The 24,978-nt window shown below is 40.0% G+C and overlaps 1 protein-coding gene across 3 annotated transcripts in view; it reads right to left on the bottom strand.

Moving 5' to 3' along the window:
• Positions 1-421: 421 nt before the first annotated feature.
• LDAH (lipid droplet associated hydrolase) overlaps positions 422-24,978 on the bottom strand; it is a 112,095-nt gene continuing 87,538 nt past the window's right edge. For all 3 annotated transcript variants that reach the window (XM_064411805.1, XM_064411807.1, XM_064411806.1), the window contains exons 6-7: positions 15,996-16,078; positions 422-3,573 (exon numbers count right to left, since the gene is read on the bottom strand). In XM_064411805.1, the coding sequence (XP_064267875.1) occupies positions 3,382-3,573; positions 15,996-16,078 (275 nt within the window). In that variant the 3' untranslated portion in view covers positions 422-3,381. The remainder of the gene's footprint in view (positions 3,574-15,995; positions 16,079-24,978) is intronic.

Below are 24,978 nucleotides of genomic sequence, written 5' to 3'. Positions count from 1 at the left end.
GCTGCAGAGAAGAGATTATCTGCTGTGGCTCATGTATGCAATCTGTCTCTGTGAGTCAAGAATCTGGTGTTTAGCTTGGAGTCCAACTCCAAATTCTTCACCATAAACACTGGGCAAGCACTCATCCAGCTTCCTGAAGGGACAAGCCTCACTGATCCACACACTCTATAGCTCATTCAGAGCAGCAAACATGGAGCTGGAGGCAGCAAGGGGAAACTGATTGATTATTTTGGAGAGGCTCTGGATAAAAATGCTTAAGCGAGTCAGGTGCCTACCACCCACGGATTTTCTGTGCACTTGGCAGATGTCTGCAGTGCATGTGAAATTTGGGGTCTGGAAAGTATTTCTGTAGATTTTGTATGCATGAAGTAATAAAGGAGCTGAACTAGGACTAAACAAGTTACCAAAACAAAGAATCAAGTTACATTTTACCATAAATTTCTTTATTTTTGTTATTGGAGTTGTGTACTTTTATTAAAAGGTATCGATCTAGCAAAACACTTGCACATGAGTCAAAGTCACTGCACTGGCAGGGTTACTCGTGTGGTGAGAATCAAGCACAGATGTGAATGACAGTGAGTAGGTGCTACAGCTTACAGTCAATATATTTGTGATAGGTTTTCCAAGAATTCTTAAATAGTCTAAAATAGGCAAAACCACACTGTGTTTTCATGGTAAATTGGCACATTTGGACCACGAGCACTTTTGACACTCTTTGCCTGGGGTGACAATGAACACCACGGGCTTCCAAGGAGCTGGATTCTCACTGTGTGGGATCTGCTCCCCTTAGGAAATACAGCTGTGGAAAGTAGGCCCATGTGTTTTAGCAATGAATAGAGTAGCAAATTTTCAGATCTTTGCCTTACAGTAACAGCTTCTAGGCAGAAGGTAGCAATTGAATCAATATAGTTTTTATTTTTAATACTAGAGAAAATTCTTTTAAGAAAATTGTAAGGCATTCTTCTGCAGTAGATCGGGTCATCACTGACCAGACCTAATCTCAGTTTAGGTCTTAATGCAGTTAGGATTTAGTATAATGGATTAACTTTTGTATAAAAGGCATACACAAGTCAAGTACAAGTATTGCTAAATTAATTCCTCATACAAAGTATACACATAATGCACTGTAAACAACTGCTTCTCATAGGTGCTTCAGTTTCCAGGCTGTAGTAGTTGCTTGTCATCTTTGGTTAATGCAAGATTCTGTCTGGTCTCAGGAGATCCACTACAACAGCTGAACTCCCACAAACTGTCTCTCTGTCCATTCCCTGACTCCACAAACTTCGAAGAACAAATGTTTTCTTCAACCACACCAAAGGGCAAACCAAACCAACCAAGTGAACAGTGGTTTTTATGCTGCTGACACAGACAGGTGCACATGTACATGTAGGTGCACATTAATGTGTCTCCATGTCTGTGCCCGTCCTCCCCGGCTCTGCCCCAGGGAGCACCTCAGCCACCAGATGCAGGGACATCTGCCACAAGGCCATCCAGCTGGGACAATGCCAACATCCGGGGCTATCACACACACACAACCATGGATTTCTACAGTGAGCACAAGGATTGTTTTGACATTGACTGAATGTGGACCTGTAGAAAGATGGAAAGTCCTGTGACTCTCCAGTAAGCAGAATCAGTTGCATGGGCACAGTCTCCTCACTTTGAAAGTGTCTGCTTCCTCCCCACGCTGCTGAAACTGCGCTCCCAACATTCCTGCCCACTCATCAGTACCATTTCATTACGTGGCAGTGTAACTGGAAAATCCACTGGCTAGTCTCAAAAGCTAAACCAGTTTCTGATACAGAGAAGGCCACTTAAATCCAGTGTCAGTCTGCAGGTTTGAAAACAAGTCCAAAACATCCAGGAACTGAACTCTATTACAAGTTGCCCCAAATATTAGTGAAAGGTTCAAGGGGGGTTTAGAGAGCAGTGGAAGGGGTGTGTATAATCGTGTAAGAAAACAAAGCAATTATCTTTCTGCATCACAGAGAACATTCTCCAATACCATTCTCACATGTATCAAAACTGGTAATAAATCATGTAACTTAGATACTCAGGGCATCGTCTAAATTCATCTTTTTGCAAGGGCAGGACCTCCCCTGACTGCTCTGTAGTGTTTTGCTTATTTATAAATGTCTTTATGAGCTCCACAGGGAGACTATTTCACAGGTTTGTGGCTAGAAAGCTTTTCCTGATTACACTTGGCTCTGTTCCCCTTACTTGCAATATTTTCATTTCTAGTTATTCCCTGCAACTTCTTTTGTTATCACAACTGGTAGGAAGCTTTTTTCTTTTCTTTTTTTTTTTTTTTTTTTTCTTTTTTCCATCTGTAAAGGAAAGGGTTCACCAAATGTAAGGAACAGGGAACTTGTCAGCACCATGCAAGGCTCTGGTTCTCAGCAGTAATGTTCATGCCATGTCATAGGTGCAGCCATGCCACAGTAACAGATGTTTTCTGATGGTGAATGTACCTAATTTGTGGCTTGGCAGAAAATTTCATACTTCAGTCCTTAGAGCAAAGAACTGAAATTTAGACATGCATCAAAAGTGGTTCAATTCTTTAAAGTTGCTGAGCAAGCACTGTTCTCATGGACTTCATCAGGAGAGCTAGGCCACCTAGAAGTTGTTATACATGGATTCTGCAATCCATTTTAATTTTTAAATACTGGCATTTTTGATCAGTGTACTTTCCCTTCTCTAAAGTCAATTGAAAAATGAAGCACTTGGCCATGTTCCAGGCAAGAGATCCTTATGTATTCCCTTGCTGAGCAGTCACAGATACCTTACAGCATTTCTAATACCCTGTGGAGTCCTGGCAGTGCCCCAAACCCGTGGTGAGACTTGGAGAAACTGCACACCTGATCTCCACATCTTCCCTGAACTTGTCCCAAACTCTGCCTGACCACCAAGCCCCTCTGACCCAGAGGAGACAACGTCAGGGCTGCCCAGGGCCTTGGGCTGTTCTGGCTGCCATGCACCTGGGGTGAGACATGAGGAGAGGGCCAGGCCTTTCACAGCACAGCAGAACCCATTGCCAGGACCCACCCACATCTGACACTTCTCCAGCAGAATGGGATGGTAGTAGCTCAGGTACAGTTGTGTCAGCATTGTCTACAATGCCAGCAGACAATAAATATTCCACCCTTCGCCAAGTCTTCCGGAGTCCTGAAGACTCAGGATGAAACTACATAAGCACTGAGTCAATAAAACTATACTTTGGTCCAGCCAGTCTCTCTTTAACTTTCTTTAAAACATCTCAATAGAAAACAAGCCATAATCTATAATAAACAGAAAAAAAAATAAGACAGACTCTCTCACAAAAAAAATTTACACGTTCACAAAATAATTACATCATTTTCTTGCTGATCACTGAATTAGTGTTTATAATTTGGTCAGATCGTCCTGTAGCCAGTCTGTGATCATGGCAGCCATCTCCTTGCTGGCATCGAGCACGAAGGCGTGGCGGAGTCCCTTCTCACAGAGCCGAATGTCCCCGTCCGGAAAATCCATTTTGATCTCATCGTAGTAGTGCTGTGGACACCAGCTGTCTCCAGTTCCATAGTAAAAGATCAGCTAGAAAAAAAGTGGATAAAATAATCAGTGTGGAATGCTACTGATGGAGCAACCAATACAATAGTTTGGAAATAAATAATGCATCAAATCCTGAGATACACTGTAAGGAAAAGCAGATTGGTACTCCTTGGTTGTTTCCAGGTCTGCAGATATGATGAAGACAATTAAATGCTCTGCAACTCAGTTTCCTAACCTGCAAAACTGTGCAACACAGGTTTAACTCTGAAAACAGAAATCTGTTGATGAAAGCCTGGCTGACTTAGTAAATTGCTTATTATGGCTCAAAACATGGAGTTGTCCATGAAGTCCACCCCCAAGAGCCCAGCTGCTGTGTTTTCCATAGCTGTTAGCAGTTTTCTGTGTTAGCTTTCCAGCTATTTAGAAAAAGCAATGACCAGGCACATCTTCACCTATATTAGCTTGCTCAAATCCCCATCCAACCTGATCTTAAATGTTTTCAGGGCTGGGGCATCCACCACCTCTCTGGGCAACCTGTGCCAGTGTCTCACCATCCTCATTGTGAAAACACTTCGTCCTGATAGCTAGTCTGAACTGATCCTCTTTCAGTTTAAAACTACTGCCCCTTGTCCTATTGCAAAAGGCCTTGCTAAAAATTTTCTTACATTCTTGATTGTCTTACAGGTTCCTTTAGGTATGGAAGGTGCTCTAAGGTCTCCTGGAGCCTTCCCTTCTCCAGACTGAACTGTCCCAACTCTCTATCTTATCCTTGTGAAGTGCTGCCTGTGTGGAGTGCAGGCACCTCCTAAAGACCAACAAACAACTTTATTCTGGGTTGTAACATGGAACTAAAATTCTGCCCAAGTCCATTTTGTATTGATCTTGCCCAAATAACCTTGGCCGATGACATACATGAAGCAAGTGCTACCTGCCCTAGAGCCCACCTAAACACAAAAGTCATAAATTCCAGGAAAATACCATCTTCAGGGAAGTGACTTTTCTCTCTATTAAAACAGTGAATGTCATGTTTCCCCACATCATTGTTTCTCCTCATTTTCTTCTTGACATTGCATGCTATAGCTATGCAATAGCTTTTCAATTTCTATAAAGTATATGAGGGGATTGTAGTTTTCTGGGAGAGAGTAAAAACCTATGGATTTCAGACTGTACAAGAACAAGATTAATGGGGAGCACTCTTCATACTAAAATGTTTGAATGCAGGTACCAAAAGGATGCTGATTGCTCAACACATCACACACAGCTTGGCCCAATTCCATTATTCGCATTTGTTTCATATTTCATTTCTGTACTTCAGTGAATAATTGAGCAATGCTAACATAAATTAGGGGAAAAGAAGTTTTCCTTTCATCACAAATATCTTCAATTCCATCATTTTTGTAGCCATGTGGAATATAAATAAATGGACCCACTGGGGTAGAGGTGGGCTAAGAGCCCAGACTGCATTTCACAAACTATTACAAGGTTTTGTCTAACTCACTTTTTTCTTGCTGAAGTTTGCCCAAATCTTGTTCATTATTGACTATTGTCTGTATCCAAAATATAGCATCTCAGTTGCACAGACACCAACCCCAATCATACTTCTATTTATGTGCAAAACATAAAACATAAACCATCCCATCTTAACAAACAGTATTGGTCTCCTTTGTCCTCACTACTTGCTGAAAACAAGGTGTGTGTTGTTTGCTCTAGCAGAAAATTTCTTTTGATCTAGCCTTCAATTCGTCAATCACAAGATATCACACTAGCAAAAATTCTTCAGAAAAGCCAATGTAAAATGTCAAGATGCATTCAGGCCTTTTGGAAGCAAAACATCTGACCAAATTATTTTTAACCCTGGGCTCCATTACCAACAGATACAGAAATAAAAATTATGAAACTGAGGGGGGAAAAAAGCAATGGAGCAGCTCCAATTGAATGGAGTAGTCCTTGAAATGGTTAGATTTTTGAAAGGCAAGTCACAGAGACTCATCACATGATCATTTAAAAAAAGATGAAAAGCCATTTACACTTAAAAGGTGGATAAAATACTTGGCTTAGTCTGCATGGACTGTGAAATGGGCTGTTCTCCAGGTAGGGTTGTAAACTTGAGAACTCACAGATTTGAAAATGCCCAAATAGAAGATTTATGTGCATTCTTAGCTTACCCCTGGTATATTTGCATTACAGTTTAATTTTTCACTGCATGATCCAAAGGATCCTTGATTCACTCAATCCACTGACAGGATGATATTCAGCTGATGAGCTGCTATTTGATAGTATTTTTCATTTTAAATTCTGTGTGCGGTCTGAGGATTTATTTACTACATATTTCATGGTTTACAGACAGGATTTATTTTCTTTATGCTCTGCATTCCTCTGGCATGCACTACTACAGGATTCACATGCTCACATTTATTAATTTAGTTTTGCAACACCTTAGTGGCAATTTTAATCTTCATTTTGCAGGTGGGGAGCACAGAAATGAATGTCAAACTACATTTATTAATATGAAAGCATGTAGTGTAGAGTGAAACACCTCGAGCTGGTTTTCCAGCGTGTGCAGCATTACACAGTATTGACTGTACTCAAAGGACAGCACTCCTGGATTGCTTTTGCAGGTGTTCTAAAACACTGTCTATCTGTCTGTAATACACATTTCAAGGTCTTAAATGAGATATTCAGAAAAATGAGAACAAACTGTGACTATCTATGAAAAATATTGATGACTTCACCAAGAGCCCGTTCTCTTCAAAGTTTAGGTGCCCTTACCATCAGCTTACTTTCATTTCAATAGGCATTTTACCCCTTCTGCTACCAATGAGGTTCTACATCCTGCTGTCTCCTCCATTACACAGCTCTTTTGGTTAATGAAAGAAGAAAAAGAAAAAGGGATGTTTTAATGAAAGATCAGCACTGAATACTTACACAAAAGGTGTCAGAATTGAGGTCAGTGCTCCCCAGCTGTGAAATGCTTGGTAATGCAACTGGTTTTAGCAGAACCTGTGTGCACAGTCTGCTGGGCTTTGAGGAGGTAAACCAAACCTCAGGTATTTCACATGTGGCACCTACAAGTACTGCCAACAGTTCAACACCTCTAGATTTGCTGCTTTAGGCCTCTGTTCCTTAAGGTCATGCTGCAATTGAAAGTAGCAGCACTGTCAGCTTCTGGCCAGAGGAGCATGGGACACCTTCCTGCTGCTGTCACACTGGAGGCGTCCAGCACAGAAATTAATGATTTAGTTTGAAAATCTATGGTGTGTTTTTGAAGCAGATGTCCAGTTTGTCCATATTTACCATACTTTGGTTACCATACTTTGGACCACATGGAATGCTTCCAACTGAAACTAAAGCAAAGATGCTCTTCAGGATCACATTTAAAAAGCTCCAGTAACCAATGGACATTCAGTCAACTGCTGGCCAAAATAATAACTCTCTCAGGTACCTCTATTGGGAACACCAGGTCCTCACCACTTACTATCCATCTCTACAAATTCCCTTCTGTTGTTCTGCTTCTCTTCTTAAGGCAAACATAGTAAAGGGCATCCACTGAGGACAGGAACAATAAGATTTTAGAACTTTAGGTTCCATTCCAAGCAGAAAAGGGCAGAACTTTTACCAACTACTGGTCTTGTCGTCCAGTCATTTGCTCACTCTACAGGTATGACTTCTTGAGACCCTTTCTGGTCTCAAGACTGCCCCACACCCCCTTTGGTTCTTTATTTCAGTTTTATTCTCCATATCTCATTATTTCTAATTCCTACTTCTGCTTCTTGCTCTAGTCCCCCGTTCTTGCCCTGTGAAGTCCAAATTTTAGTCTCATCTCGTTTTGAGTCCCAACTCCAATCCTAGTTGTTTTTTCTAGAGCCTCTACTCCCAGCACTGTTCCTCAAGCATCTCTCAGAGTAGCAGTTGTTCCTGCAGCAGGGCTGGGTTCAGCTCAGCATAAAACCATCTACGTACAGATCACTGTACTGTGGTGTTTACATGTGTACCAGGCATCCCAATTTCCATCACACATTCAGGAAACATGGCCTTGCTTGGGTAGTGCCAATCCACCACCTCCTATGGCACCAGAAGTCTTCCTCTGGCCAAACAACCAGAGCCTTTGGTTCTTCCTGCCGCCTCCTCCTCCTCCTCTCTGTTTACTGCTCCCTCACTATTTATCTCTTTATTAACTCAGCATGTGTCTCCTCTACACTGGAATGAGAAGCTTCCCTCTCCAAGCGAGGAACTGCTACCATGAGAAAACAGTGCATTTTCCCCAAGCTTTATTTGCAGACATTGTAGAATCCTTTGGATAGAAATAAAACCAGTCAAGGTAGGACAGACACTTGTGTCATACATGCAACTAAGTAAGGTTTGGGTCTGTTATAATCAACTAACAGTTTTTAAACAGAGGATTTGGGGAACTTGATTTGATGCTACAGTTATTTTGCCTGCTTATTTCATGTGCAGGTGTTGGTGTGTGCACTCTGTCCGTGTGCCCATGCCTGCACATCCAAAACTTTAACTGAAGTGTTTTTTTAATTCTGGAATTGTTTTCAAAGTGCTTCCTTATTACTGGATTATGAGAAAAAGCAAGACTGCAATCAAGGTGTAAATTTTCTGTGATCCAGATGTTGGTACAGGGCCTAGGAAACCTGACCGCCATTTATGAGATTGACAATCTCCTTTTGAATGACAAAATGTATCTGCTCTTTGCCTGTATCACACACAGACATGAAATACACAGACTTCCTCTTTCCTAATACATTTAAACAGTATAATTTTAGATATATTTAAATAAAAGTTTCCAGAATCCATCTTCCCATCTTAATTTTAACATCAGGGGCTTTGCTACTGCGGCAGGCAGGCAGGAATAATTAACAAACCAGAGGCACATGGGATCTCCATTAATGTAGGGAACACTGGCATGCACTGTATGGCCTGCATGGATCTGTAAAGTGCATATTTTCCTGTGGATGGCTGTAAAGACATCCTGAGTCAGCACAACCACTGCACCAGCAATGGAAAGCTGCTGCTAATCTAAGCATTCAGAAATGATGAGTCAGGCCCCCAAAATAATTAGACTAGCTTAAAAATAAACAGATTTGCAAAACAATAAATAGGAAGTTCTTTCTGGTTTTGCTGTGGGCTTAAACTTTCTAATATTTGCATTTTTTTAAACTTTTCTGCCATGAGGGAGAGAGGATTATCTTTTATTCTTTTGCAATATTGAATGGTGAGACTTCCAGGTATTCCTGACTCAGAAGGGAAATGGCAGCTACCACTGGACATGACAAAGACTTTATGATTCCTGATGCAATATCCTGATTGCTATGAGTGATTAAAACATGTCCTGCTTCAGGATCTGCTTGTGAAGGCACAGTGAAGGGGACTTGGGCTGTCTTTGCCAGCCATTTCAATGCTGCATTTGAAATAGTCATGCAATTTCTAAGCTCCAAATAGCTTTAAAATAACAGCAGTATTCTTAGATGATGATTTACCATTAAATGGCTCAGAAGTATTTTCAGCCTTAGCTTCTGTAAAATAAAACACAAGTCCAAATAGGGTTCTGTCAGCCTCATACCCTGTAATATGGTATGTGTACTCTGACACTGCACAATGATGGCAGCTGCTAAGTAAACATCAGAAGAATCTGAGATTTGTATCAACAGGATGTTTACATTTTAAAGAGTTTCTAAGAAAATAATAAAGATTTCCTGCAGTTGACTCCACTGGCACTTGTTATAGTATGTATGACAGTTCACAGAAGTACAAATTACAGAGAGATTTCTTTTCTGCCTTTCTGTAACTGCCTTAGACCAGCACTGAAAAATATATCAAAAAAATTAAAATATATTAATTTATTTCTATCTCTCTGGAATTTGGTACATGTTATAACAACTTCAGGATCTTATTACATGGGCAGGCACCACTCCAGCTGATGGCCAAGAGTGAAGGACTGATCTCTGTGGATATAAGGGAGTGGCACACGTGCAATAGCAGGACTGCACCAGTGTCCTTGCTGAAATCCTTGTCTCTGATACATTCACATTTTATCAGTATTACTCCCACATACATTCACTGGCTGCTCCAGCAGCTTCTCTCTGGGTGACATCTCTCAACAGCAACCAGTTTTATTTGTTCTTGGATGAAAACTAGTTTAAAAGGCATTATCCCAGAATTAATTTTAGTTTCAATCAAGGTTTATAGAAAATGACTTAGCTTCTCTGGAATTATGAAAGTGTCTCCACCTTATCCTGCCAAATGAATAGGATAAACGACATGGGAACAGACTGGTTTGGGACACACTTTCTAAAAATTTGCTTCAGTTGTATTTTGGCTTCTGGGAATTCAAAGAGCTAGGAAGCCCTAAATGCTTTGGGATATGGTTCTCTGAGATACCATCTCTTTCCCTCGTGATCCTGCCATGGCTGAGATCAGCCAGTTTGATGGTAAGGTCCTGGGGAACTTGATTCTCAGCTTGTTTTACCAGAACTGGGTTTTCTCAGCTTTCCAAGGGCAGTGTGAAACCAAATGTTCTCAGTTGGTCTGCTTTGAGAAAAGGCAGTTGACAATCTGGGGTCTGTGATGCTCTTTTTAAATACCCACCTGTAGGACTTGCAGCAAAGGTGTAATGGGTAGTTCAAGTGCTTGTGCTGAGTTAATTTTAATTTAATAATGGTGGCCAGTGTTGTTAAGCCAGTATAAATAAAAAACAAAACCAGCTTCCTTGTATGGAAAGGAGGCGAAGAAACATTTTACTATCACAAAAATTAGGATGCAATCCCTTAAATAGGGCCTGATGTAGTGGCTACTTTGCATGTGATTCCAGGTGTGGGAGGGCTCTCCCCAGTGTCAAGTATTCAAATATTCTCACACAGTTTTCATGCCTTTATCAATGTTGAGACTTGGTAAATCAACAAAGGGAAAAGGGCTTCTCTAACTCTGCTGCAGTTTATTATCAACACTACTGGCTGCTCTGCACAAAGACCCATGAGATCAAGAGAGACCACTTTTATTTCCACTTTCTCACAGATAATGATGGGTCAAACTCAATGCAAAGTAAAACTATGCTTTTAAAAAAGTATGCATAGGATTTATCAACAAATCAGGGTGAGTAACTTATTTATGTTATCTATGTTACTTTTAAAGACTTAAAAGCATTTTGAGGGTATATATTTAGATGTGTCAGGAACATGAACATTTCAGAAGTCAAGTCTGTATAAATACCAAAATAAAAACAAACAGAATTGAAACCCCTATTCAAGCAATAATACTGCTGGAATAGATTCTTCCAAATGCCTTTACTGCAAACAGTTTTTCCCTCTGAGTATCAGCCTGACACAGTCTACATTCAGTAGGGCTTAAGGTAAGTCAAATATCTCTTGCAACAGCAGGATCAGAATCTGGCTGTAAAAGGCAACGCTCCCCAGTGGTGTAAGAAATAAAGGAGTAGCAAGGGGCTGATAGTAACTTTTAAATATTTTTCAGAAGGCTGGGGAAATATTGCTCTCTTTGCTCACTGTGTGCAACACACATCTTATACCCACCCCAAAAATTCTGGAAATTCTTGTAATCACTTCTTTACTAGAATCCCACACAGCACAAATGATGGTAACAGGCGCTCAGTTACAGAGTGAATGAAACATCACAGGTAAGTATATAGTGGTACACTGACTTTTTTAAATGCTCACTGGGATCCTTTTCCACCAAGGGGAGAAGCTGCTGATCCCTGATTAGGCATTCTGGGCACTTCAAAGAAAAACTTGTTCTTGTGGTTAAATGACACAGGCACCAAATTCCCCAAGCAGATGTGCAACTTCCCTGGCTTCAACTCTGCACCTCCAGGGAGTGCAAGCCAAAAAGGATGTGAGACCAGCCAAAAAAAGAGGTGTTCTTGGCTAGAGAGAACACTTTGCACCTATTCAGAAAGAGTGTTTGGAAGGTTTTTCACAGATGTAGGCAAGCACCTCACTCAGGCTGTGGGCAGACTGAGTATTTGTAACATTCTTTTAAGCACGTATCTTCAGATCATGCTCCTGTCACTGGGAATCACTACTAACCCACATGGATGTCTACAGAGACTCAAACAAAAAGACTAGGCAACATCAAAACAGTTGCTTCAGGGGTCAAAATAGTTCTTGGTTGCTTAGTTTTAAAAAATTCTCTATCAAGGACAATTTTGGAAAAGAAAAGCCTAGCACTTCTCTGAGGAGAGGAAATACTTCAGCACTTCTCTGTGGAAAGGAAATACTTAATTCTTCAGCCTTTATTCTAAATCTCTGCATGTCACTGTTTAGTTAATACCTTTGGAGAACACATTATCTATGGTGTCATTGATGTGATATAAACTTGCACTGCTTTAAATTCTAAATACACCATTGGAATAACCACAAAGTAGTAAACATAGACTTCATTAATTCCATTTTTCACAACTGTATTTCTTCCCCACTTAATCATCTATAAAGTCTATAAGCCACCCACAATATAAAATTCCACAGTTTGAGTGAAAATAGGTCAATATGTCAAAAAATTTCCAGTTTGTAACTTTCTTCTCAAACAACAGGTTGGGGTTTTTTTCATCTTTGTATCTCTACTTCAGATGTTTCCTGTCTTTTTCCTTATGCAATCAATGCAACTGCTACACCAGACCACTGGCAATAAAACTCAAGGAACACGTTTTTGGATTAACATGCCAACCAAAAGAACCCTGATTTGCAGTTGGAGGAGATGGTTTATGATCTTAAAAAATTATGAACCACTACAAAAGTTCACTGATTCAAGAATTCTTGAAGTCTGTGGAAGCTCTTCAATGGATTTAAAAGGGCTTTGGAGCAGATCCTACATTTCAAAATAGGACTACTGTGTATTACACATGGACTAATGAACCAGATATATCTCTCAATAAATACGAAATCCGATGTGTGATTATTTTAAGATAATTTCCTCTGTAAGCATCTAGTTTTACCCTTTCATGCAATTATCTTCTTGATTTACATAAGGTTATATTTATTATAACAGGTTTATATGCTTAGAAAAAGACTCAATAAGGCTAAGACTTAAAAGAGAGCAATGAACAGGACACGATGCAAACTTAAAAGTGCTGTAGAGAATCTCTGTAAGGAAATATCATTGTCCATTCCAGGCATGCTAATGAATGCCCAATACATCCATTTTCCTCTGCCTTTTAAATTTTTTAAATTCTGTTTGTAAAAGCTTCATGATGGTTCAGTGCTGATCCATCTTTTAAGAACGTGGAATTACACCCACTTCCTTTTGTGCAGGAATTACAATAAACTTCCTCTAGTTCAGTAGTATCTTTGCCTCCAGCTTCTGTTAGGAAAGGGAGTTGGTGTTATTACAGTGAAAGAACATAGGTAGCTCAGCTTAGACACGATCAGCTAATAATTAACCTCCAGATCTGAGGAAATCTTTTATCAGTATCCCTCACCTTATTTGTTTGGATTTTCTGGTTTATCACAACCCCCCATGTCACTGCAATATGAAGCTCAAATTCCTGTACATTCATGTACTGCTTGATCTGGACAAATAGTTTTACACAATATTTCAAGCCTCTATCATATATTACTTTCTTAGAAGACAGGTCTCCATCCTCCTCATACAGTTCCACTGGTATTTAATGTGCACAAATCCTGACTTAAAAAGAGTTTTGTGAAAAACCTAACTTAATTATTCAAACAATATTTTAGCTCCATTCTTTCAACATAAATCCAAGCAATTAACTTTGTTAGACTAAGAATCTGCAGTCTGGTGATAAAATTTCTCCTGGTTCCTAGCTAGTATTAATTATAGTTAAACCTGGACATGGAAAGATTGGAATAATTTTGTGTCTCTTCTTTCAGATCACAGAATGCAAATAAGATCCAGAAATAACTTTTCTATTCCACAGCAGCTGGCAAAGTCAGGTGTTAAGATTGGCTTTTACCATATGATCACAGTGACTACTAAACAGTATAAATTTTTTGAAGTAAAAGCTTGCCAGTTCTATAGCAACTTGGACTATAGTTCCTGTTTTTATAAACTTCCAACCTTTATAAGTTAAGCCCATTTTTATTGTCAATACTCTTCAAATTTAACATGATGCCAACTGAAAATTTTTCCCTTAATTCTTACATTCCCAGAAATTACTAGAAGATGAAAAAAGAGAAGCATTTAGCTTCACTTTTAGACCTGCTTTTCTTCAGTTTGCTAACTCTTACAAGCTTGCTTCAGCTTTTTGTTTTCTCGAGTATGTTTGCCACAGATGTATGAGGCAAACATACTCAAGAGGACATAGAAGAATCAATAAAAGAAAGTTAACACAGGTTTAAAACAGCTCCTGCCTGCCAAGGCCATGCTTAGATTGACAGAGTCAACAAAAGCACAGATGGAGCAGACTAGGACACCTGCAAACTTTACTGTTAGCTGTGGGCCTTCATCCAGTACAAGAAATCAGAATTTTTGTAATGTGAAGCATCTGACCAACCACCTGAAGTCACAGGAGCTGCAGGTGATTGTCACCACCACCAGCCCACCCAACAAAGCATTTCTGCTTAACTTCAAGCACGTGTGCTTGTGATTAACATTTCCTCAAGCACCTGGAGTCCTGCTCCTGCACTTGTACCCTGGCCAACACAGGGACTGCAGTCCCACCCTCAGGGCACCGACAGCCCTCACCAGCCTTGCCTGGCCCCCAGCCTTGCACAGGGCTCTGGGGTCTCCAGCTTCCTTCTTCAGTCTCAGCCTCCCAAGCTACACTGTGGAGTGACTCCAGCCCTGGCCCTGTGTCCCAGAGCAACATCAGATCTACACTGTACACAGCTTGACACCTGGATGGCTCCCACCTTGCAGCTTCCCCTCCACCATGTCTTTGGTAATCCCTCCTGGACAGGCTCTGGACCCAAGCTGTAGCCTTGTCTCCACTCCTGTCTCCACTCCTGTCCCCTTTTGCTCCTGACTGGATTCTCTGGAGGGATGCTGGACCGGTTACATTGCTTTGCCTTGTCTGGGACAGTCAATAGACCCTGCTCCTGTGCTCTGCTCAGGTGCTGTGGGACTGCATCCTGCTTGGAGAGGGCACTGCCTGTGTGGGGTCAGCCTTGGCTCACAGTTCAGGGAACAGACAGACCCTCCAGCTCCTGGACACTCAGAGGAGTGATCCAGTCAATAAAATCAACCACCTTCCTTGAATTCACTGGGCTTTGGATCCACCCATGGGAAGTTTTTTTTAAGACAATGGGAGTATTTGCAATCTGCAAGATGAGCCCTTCAGTCTCTTCACTGAGATTCCCCACAAAGTGCAGAACTTTGAGTGCTCTGCAACAAAAATGAGAAAACCCAGGCATGCCAGGTACAGTGCAGGATCCCTGTTAATGTGTGCTACTTTAACTCCTTTAAAATATGAACGTACCTTTCAAAGTGCAGAGAAGGCAAATGGGACAAGTAAAAAATAAGTATTTTCAGCCACAAAAAGAAAGACTGTTTGATGAAATGAACTTTATACCATTTTCTATTTAAATGACACAGAGTAATTTTACAGAGATTTAGGACCTCTGTCCTAAATAACTCCGTTCTCTGAGGAAAATCTCTTCCAGTGCAAAGTGCTAGAATCATTCTTTTTCCAGCAAAAAGGCAGGGATGATACAGAAAAATGTAGAGAAGGAAAGGAACACAGTAGAATATGTTACCCTGATTATCTACTTTCACAGGGGCTATCACAATAGAAATTTATTAAATGTGACAGTTTTCTGGCTCATAACCCATCTGGAATTGTCTGACCATGGTCACACTATTAAATTAACTCAGCCTCCAAAACATGGTGACCACAGGGTGACCACACCAGAACTCCAATTAGAACAGTTCCTGGCCTGTGCCAGCCCTTGAACCGTGACTGGGAAAATGCAATTGGTCCAGATAAGAACTTTACAGAGTCTCTTTCAACAATAAATCCATACAGACAAGAAAGTTCAGTGTGAGAAAGATCCCTGAAATGAATTAATTCACCTGTAGAGCTGTAGCTCCAGCCTCTGAGGCATTTCTCTTATGTTACAGTCCAATGGGTGAAATGGTGGAGCCATAATTTTGGTGACTCCTCTCTGTCCCATTCTGAAGCCATGGAAGATTGAGCTTGCTGACAATAATAATAACTGACACCCCACCTGTGTGATCAGAACCCAGGTAGCTACAGGCCCCACTGGAACCACACCTCATGCCCAGCCAGAACACAGACTGCTTCTCCTCCAGCAAGGAAAACAAACCAGAGATTAATCTGACAGTGATGAGTGCTACATCTACAAATGTGTGGATCAACACATTTTAATGATCAGTGACCCTTTTAATGGCTTCTCCTAAGTTAATGGAATGACACCCACAAAAAAGCAGAATCAAGCCTGCTGAAATTCTGGTTTTGCATAAATGTAACTGGGTGTAACATCTCATGCATGTGGGCTTCCTTTGAAAACTGAGGATTAAACAGTTACCTTCTTTAAATTTTGCTTTATGGTTGTACTGTCTCTCTCCACCACCTTCATCATTTCTTGGCTTGCCATGTACAAGATGTTGGCTGCAGAAAAAGAAACAGGAAATAATGTAAATGCATAGCAAAACTGCTAGAAAGAACAATACAGACAATATAGACACAACTCTGCAAAAAAGCAGAGCAACTAGAGCAGTCATTATCTTGACAATCCCATGGAAAAGAATGCCACTGACAGAAAGACCAGAGTTTATCTCACCTAACCAAATGATCAAAAAGGCATACAGACTGAATTAACTCACCTCCTATTAATTCCATACTTAATGGAGAAGGAAAGGATTTTTCGATTGTCACTCTATTCATCTATCCTACAGACTTCTAGATCAGCCCATGGTGATGACTTTGTCTCACCTGACCAGAGAAAGAACTCTAATGACTAGCTTGCACTATGTGCTTTTAGAAAGGTAAAGGTCAGCATGAAAATCCCCTATGATGGGCTTTCAAGACTGGGTTTTAAATACAAAACATACATTACAAGGCATTATTAATCAGTAGATTATTAAATTATTGACATATCATTATGCAAGTAATTCAAACATTCAACATAAAAAACAATAAAAACAATGGCAACTACAAATATGTGGTTGTCCTTCAGAAAATTGATGGCACATGTCCAGTCAAGACTGGACACCAAATGTCTAAGCCTTAGCTCTCTTGAACATAAAGTATTCAAAATAGCTTAGTGCAATTTATTTAGAGTTGATCTGTAAGATACTGTCTCAGAGACATAAATGACTGAGTCTAACATTTGGACACCTAATTAATTTTATAAAGTCTTGAGTTCAGGCATGTCCCTTACATGTTACACAGCAATGGGAGCCAAGCACTTTGGAAAAGTGGGTTGGTTTTTCTGGATGCCTAAATATTCACTAATTTAAACATTCTGACACAGAAGAATCACACTGTCCACGCAGCCTGACTTTTCATGCAACAGAACCGACAGAAACTCAATGTACATTCCAAAACCTGGCTTTGAACAAGCACCATAGATTATGAATTCTGCTGCTAGAAAAAACCTTGTATTCAACTGCAGAATCAGGAGATGCTCCATGCATTATGTTTCCAGAATATGAGAGGATCTTCAAAGGGTGTTTAAATAAGGCCTATCAATTTCTGTCATCATCATGGTGTATTGAAGAAATGTGAAGCTAGCCAAAGAATTAGCACTTATTTTATCTCTTTTTTGGATCAGTTAGCTTACTGGGCTAATAAAATGGCCAAGTCTCTCCTAACCTCTGATCACAGACACATTCATAACCTATATGTGGGAATAAATGACAATATTCTACTTTCCCAGTTTCAAAAACCAAGGTAGCTAAATTATCCAAAAGCATTTCAATTTCTAGGTCTCAGAATAACTGAAAGTATTTTAAGATACTAAATCTTCTCCTGAAAAAAATGGAGAAAATTGAAAGACTGATAATTTAAAAAATCTGAACTAATGAAGTTTTGTGCACAAGTAGTTAATGACAGTGTTGGATCTGATGCTGATTTGAGACAGGAGTAAAACATTTTCACACTGTGGGATAGGGGAGGAAGTGGCAATCACATAGGTCTTTGGTGGTGACCAAAACATGGAGTTGGCTGAATTCCAGCAGTGCTCTAAGGAAACAGAACGCCACTGGAAAGATGAGTGATGCCACTGGAGATCAAATGTTAATAGACAAAGCCAGTGCTCTCAAATGAATAAAAAAAATCCTAGAAAGTAATATCTACTTCTGAGCCAGCCAAAGCAGATGCAATTCAGTTACAGGCCTGCAGAGCTCTGCCTTCTTCAATTAAACATTGAATGCAGCTCGTGAAAGTTCTTTCTCTCCTTGACAAGATGAAAGGGTTGTCACAGACAATCCCACAAATTTTCTGGTCCCATCCTACTCTGCTGGGAAAAGGGGTCTCTGTGCAGTTTCATGTCTAGCAAACCAGCCATTCAATCCTGTGGTGCAGCTGGCAAAATCTGTGCATCTACAGCATTGCTGAGTTTATATCCTGACATTGGTTATTGTCTTCTCAATTCAGCTCCAAACTGGTGAATAACACACCTTGTTTTTAGAAGGACACAAATCTTCAAATGCATATTCAAAAATCGTCTAGGACAAACTTAAATAAGAGACAGGGAAGACAACTGGAACAAGTCCAGAGGAGAGTCACTAAACTGACAACAGTGCTGGAACATCTGTCCTGTGAAGACAGGATGAGAGAGTTGGGGCTGTTCAGCATGGATGAGAGAAAGATTTGGGGAAGATTTATAGCACCTTGCAGTATCCAAAAGGGCTGCAACAGAGACAGAGAAGGAATTCTTACGAGGGATGGCATAATAGGACAAAGGAGCCTTAAGCTCAAGGACGGCAGGTTTAGATTGGATATTGGGAAGAAATTCTGTACTGTGAGGGTGGTGAGGCATTGGCACAGGTTGCTTCAGAAGCTGTGGATGCCCCATCCATGGAAGTGTTTAAAGTCAGGTTGGATGGGGCTTTGAACAACCAAGTCTAGTGAAATGTGTCCCTACCCATGGCAGGGGTGTTAGAACTGGATGACCTTTAAGGTCCTTTCCAATCCAAATCATTCTGTAACGACAAATTTTATAGGTATGTAATTAATTTCTGATTGAGTTCTGTTTCTAATGTGATAACTCTATGACTTTAGTGCTCAGAACTATTACCTGTAACTGAAGCTGTTTGCCAAGAGCCCTGCTCTGTGTCAGAAGGCAGGATGTGGAGAGCAGCCCTTGCTACTCTAAGTGCTGCTGATTCAGGTGACCAAGATGGCTCCCTGGATTTAGAGGATTTCACAAAGCACTAAGTGCAAGAGCCTGGATTTGGCAGGAAATCTGTGGCAACAGGACTTGTACCAAACACCCCATATGAGGATCCCAGTATGTCAAGACTTCTACTTTCCAGCCCAGAACGCAGTTCTTGTTAGCAGGCCACAGAAGACAGCACAGGGGCAGTGAGAGCTGCTGCATTACCTTGCAGTACCTGCAGTGGATGGAGGCCAGGGATGACAATACCAGTGGCCCTCAGGGCAGAACGTGACAGTCAGCACTCCCGGGATGCTGCAGGCAGCTCTCCACCTCCAGTCAGTCATAGTGGAAGAGTAAGTACTGTCCTGCTCCCCTTCTCCCATCTCCTGGTTCCTCTGTCCTACCTCCTGTTCTCACTGCGCTCTGCTCATAATTTTGGGTAGCTTGTGTGTTTTTTCAGTAAATAATAAGAATTGAAGTGAAATTCACACGTGTAGTAACCTGAGATTAGTCATAGAGATACTAAAAGTAAAACTGTAAGACAGCAAAGGCAGTAAGGGCAGTACTTCAAAAGGAAATGTCTCTGAAGGTTTGGGCACTGGGCAAGAAAGGGAACCAGGAAGGCAGGATTAAGCTAAACCGGATGAACAGCAAGGTTCAAGAGTCTATTTCAACCAAACAGGAATCCTTCAAATTTTGGAAACATGATCCTAGGGAAACCAATAAACAGGAACTTAAACTTCAGCAGGCGTTAAGTAAGAGGAAATTGCAAAGAGCAGAAGTAGGTTTCCAAGAACAAACATTAAAGGATTTAAAAATAAACAATAAAATATTCCTTAGGTATATCAGAAACAAGAGGCCTACAACAGAATTTGTACAGACTAAGGGAGCAGCTAAAGAAGATAATGATGCTGTTTTGAAGATAAATGACTTTCCTTTATGGCATCCAACTTTCTTGTTCACTACATTCAGGAGGTTTTTGCTCTCTATATTCTTTTTCTGGTGATAACAATTTCTCTTTCAGTAGTGAGATATCAAGAAGTAGCAACAGTGGAGAGAGAACACAGAATACATCAGGGCTAGAAGGTATATTTAGGGTTTGAAAGAGCTCTAAATTGAGAATTGCTGAGTTAATAACAATCTTGCTACACAAGAATCACCCTCTCCTATGGCTTTGGAAGTAGACAATACTATCTAATTGCCCCTGATTTTACAAAGGAAAATAGGATTTTACTGATCTTTAAATTCTGAAGTATGCATAACCAGATGACAAAAATTATTGATCTTTAAAAAACTCTCTCACATATGATATAACAAACTTTGGCTGGAATTAAACATCTATAAAATGAAAGGCTGTAATATGATAAGGAGATTGGGAGCAAATAAAAAAATAGGCTTAGATAATCTGGTCTTCATAACAATAAAGAAGGTCTAGAGTCATCCCAATTTAAAAATAACAGATTTATAATAAAATTTAAATAAATCTTAATAAATTAATACAATTTGGCATTTTGTTTTAAAATCTCTAAATAATTACTGAATACACCTGGCAAATTAATAATTTCTGCTACGGATTAAATCACTTTTCAAGATGACTCTGTTTTCAGTGATAAAACCTTTAGATCTTAATCTGAATTAAATTACTAAACTGAGGTGGAATGAATCTTGGCCAAAGATTCTAGTCCAAGTCGATATTAAAACAAATGGGTACCTGATTTCTTAATGATCTGGTAAATGAGTAAGTCCTTTATTGACAGCATTTACACAGGACATGATGTTAGTCAGTTTGTCAGGAACAGGTGGTGAGACAGATCCGATGACAAGAGAGAAAAAAATCAATGCACTAATGAAGTTCAAATTAAAGAAATCAAGATACATGCAGAAGAAAACCATATTTTCCATTACAAGCTTATAATCAATTCAAAGAATGTAATCAGAATCCAGAGATCCCCAAGATGACTGGTGTTCACTATCTGCATTAACTCAGAAGTCCAATCAGACCATATACCAAGTTTCTTAAACAGTAGGAGGAGGATGATGCAGAATTCTGCAGTACCACTACAGATCACACCTGAAGAACCATTTATTCTGTATGCTGACAGCCACAACCCCTGAGGGACACTGCAAAACTGAGAATGGTGGGGAAAACAATCAAAGAAGTACAATTAAAGATCTGTTGCCATCATGTTCGTGATACTTCATGACACACTGGTTCTCCCTCTCTTAGAGCACAAAACATTTAAATACAAAACAATAAAAGGAAATACTTTTTAATGTCATATGCAATTAATTATGAACCTTGCTGCCACAGGAAACTGATCTGCACACATATTTGACGCATTCACTTTAAGTGTGTTGCCCTGAGCTCCTCTAATTGTAAACACAGTTAATAAAATTAATTTTGGGGCAAATCTCTACAAAGGCCAGATCTCTACAAAGGCCTCATACTTACATCAACCTCACCTTTTAGACACCATTCTCTACATCTGATACTATTCTTTCTTGGTTTCCTGTAGATATGACCAGTGGCTCATCTCTCTCTTGAATCTTACTGATGCAGAACTTCAGCTCATGTCAGTGAATCTCTCTCTCCTCAACAGCAGAGCTGCAGCTCTTTCAGCTCTTGTACCTTTTCATATGTGTGAGAATCATGCCTCATTTTACAACATGTTAACCCACATCAACTTGTGACACACAATATTCCGCTATTTTTTCTTGTGGAACTATTCCTTAACCAGTAATTTACCATCCTTGTAAGAAATTTACACACAGAAGAACCTGGCTCTCTAAGGAATGACAGCATTCTCCTCTCCTTGCCCCCCAGCACTTGTGTTAAACTTGTGAAGGTCACTTTGATCCTGTCCCTCTCCAGCACATCTGCAGCATATTCTAGCATGGTGCTTTCTGTAACCTCAGCAAACACACACACTGTATTCTGCCGGTCACATCCCTAACAGCTACTGAATACTAAAGGAATGAAGATAAGACTGTCACAAAATCCTACTAGATTCATTTTTCCAGTTTTAAAAATCTTCCTGAATCCCATTTTCCAGGCAGTCATACATCTGTCTAGTAGGTGCTTCAGGTATGTCATATTTCCCAAATTTAGTTAGAACATAATGGGAGACACTGTAAACATTTTTATTGAAGTCAAAATATCCTAAATCCACTGCTTCCCTCCAATCTACATTAATATAAGATGTTTAATGTCTGGATAAAGCTATATTTAAAGCTATACCATTATAAAGCAAGAACAATAACCTTCTCTCTGGCTGCTATGGAATGTCAATCTGGGCTTCTTCAAAAAAGCTATTTTTCTCAAAAGCTAAGTCACAAGTTCAGGGAGAAATCTCTCTGCTATTTCCTAATACTATACTCTGCTAACCTTGGCATTTTTTGAATATTTAGTTCTTTCCTTTTCAAAAAAACTTGTTGTGTTTCCTTATTTCATGAATACCAAGCGGCTTTTTCTAAGGAAATAACTCAGAACTTACTTCTTTTGTGTGCAATTAGAAAGCCATTTCAAAAGGCTCTCAAGGACTGCTACTTTGAGCTTTTCAGCAGCTCTGAAAATCAGGTTGAGAACTGGGCACAAGCAGATGCTGACACTTAAAAAATGACTGGCATCTGAAATCTTTCACAAGGTTTGAAGAGGAAGGTTGTCCTGTGAGATCACCTGCCCAGTGTTTGCTACCTGGTGTTACAGTCTCAAAACATTTCCAACCATTGCCAATGCTTGCTTTAGCAGGAAATCTCTAGAATCCCAGAATCATTACCAAGAGTCCTGGAAAAAAATATTTATTGGGTTTTATTGTCATGATTTCAAGTAGAATATAAAATGCAATGTAGAGCCCACATGCTGAACTTCTTGTGTGAAGCTGTTTCACCCAAACCTGCAGAACCAGTCACTGCACAAAAATAAACCACATCCAGCAACCTACAGGACTGTGGCTCAAAATGCAAACATGGGAAATGCACTTAATGGGCTGTGTGGAAGCTCTGCTGGCGCTGTGACCTCAGTGTCCATGCTGGGCTAGGGTGAGTGTGTAGCTTCCATCTGTTTGGTCCACTACCATCACCGAAGAGAGAATATCCAGGGTTCAGTCAAGGTAAAAGAAGGCTGAAATTAGTATTCTGAAAAATCATTAAAAGTGAAAGATAAGATTGTGGGATGAAAGGTCAAGAGGCTCAGAATTTTTCCGAACTATCACTGAAATCCTCTGAGACCCTGTGCAAATTAAAAAATCTCTTCTGTCTCAGTTTTCTCATTTTAAAAACACGCTTCAGGCTGCTATGACAATGAACTGTGTTTTGTAGACTGTCTTAAAATACTTGTAAGTGAAAAACATTGTGTAATAATATCAATAAATTAGTCCGTGAAAAATATTTTTCTTTATCAATAATGAAATTCACAGAGCCAAATTCATCGTATTCCCTTAGAACTGCTCACCACTACATTAACGTTGCTTTTTACAGTGATCAAGTAACAAAATCTTCACAGCTATCTGATGAAGAAAACCTCAAAAACAGAGTCAAAGGTTAGTCTGAAAGTACCCAAAGTCAAAACATGCCTCTGTGAGAAAACCGTGCTTGTTAAACTTAAAATATTTCCCTGAACTGGGTTAGTGAAGCCAACACCAAAGGCCTGGAGGACCTAATACTGCACCCACACACTTCTGCACATGATGTGCTGCCTTTTTGCTTTTAGCAGGAAGGTTTGAAGTGACAGTGCTAAATATTTGAGATGAGAACAGTCCTGTAGTTTGAAATTTGTGTGTCTTCCACCAGTCCCTAACTGGTATTTACTCCAACTGAAATAAGCTGATCCTGCCATAAAATGAAGGTGCACACCATGGTTGCCTGAGCTTTAAGAGAAATTGTGCTCTTGAAGAACCTCCTCCCAAAAGCAAAGAGGGACTGAAGGAGGGACTTCACCAGTGACAAACCCTGAGAACACTCAGTGTCTGAAGAACCACAGCACTGCTATGATGGGATGTGTAAATGAGATGAACACCACTTACATCAGCTCTTTTGGTAACCTGGATATTCAGACCCTGAAATGAGGAGGGCGCTCTCACAGAGTGTGAGTGCTCCACGACTCCAGCCACAGACATACACAGCGGCTTGAAAGCTCTTTACTGGGCAAGGATGGTTTGCAGTATCAAGGCTGGACTTAAATGCTAAATCTTGTCTTGCAGGGACGTGACTTATGAAGCCATCTCTCTACCTGCTGAGGATACATAAACTGCAGTTTTCTCCTGAAAAGAGTTTGGAAGGAAGGAACAAAAATTATTTTTTCATATCCTTTCCACGGAAGGCAAAAGTCCCTGCACTCTCAATTCCTATCTAGGAAACAGGCTTCTAACAATTTGGCTTTGAACCACTCAGGGATTTCTAGGAAAAGAAATCTCAAAGCTCTTTAGCCTTTCCTGTAAATATTTTTTTGCTTATTCAATATGTTGATCTGGTTTAACAGTCTAAAGCAAATTTGAGTGGGCTTTGTTCTTAATTTTCATGTTATAATCCCATTCCTTCAAATATGTACTTTTGCATATACTGGGTTGATGCATCATGAGTCAGCCTGAGTCAGTGGGATAATCCAAAGCACAGAAGTGAAGCTTATAACATTAATTTTTCCAGTATCATGGCCTTTATAAATATTCCTTCATATGGGTTTATTTCTAACAAAACAAACAAAAAAATGTGGTTGCAAACCTACAGAAACTGGCCAAGGTACCTGGTGACAGCTGTAGTACCCCAAAGTGTTTTTATTACATGCTGTTCCATCTCAAGCTGCTGATACCCCTTGTAATTCGTAACCAGGTTACCAAGATGTAATAACAAAAAAAAACTTAGTGTTAATTAACTACTATAAACAATTAGGCCTAAGAGCTTAAAAGTGAATCAAAATTTAAACCGACAAATATCATGTTTATTGTGTTTTTAACCTTCTTAAAATGCTGTAACATTTCATATGCAGATCTTTTATACACACAGATTATCTTGAAAATGGAAGCTCCTCATTTACTCCCAGGCCAGGCTTATGAAATTTACTGCCAACTTAGCTTCTCCCCATGATCCTGCCAGTGACCTTTTTCCTGCCCTGGTAGGATCATTCCCTCTCCATGGATTAAAGGTGATTAAGGATCAGTGTCAGTTCAGTCTCACACATTTGCTAAGCAGAGAC

Source organism: Passer domesticus, chromosome 3 (assembly GCF_036417665.1).
Source record: "Passer domesticus isolate bPasDom1 chromosome 3, bPasDom1.hap1, whole genome shotgun sequence".
NCBI classification, from domain to species: Eukaryota; Metazoa; Chordata; class Aves; order Passeriformes; family Passeridae; genus Passer; species Passer domesticus.
The sequence above is the reverse complement of the archived record's forward strand: the minus strand, read 5'-3'. Positions and strand labels throughout refer to the sequence as shown.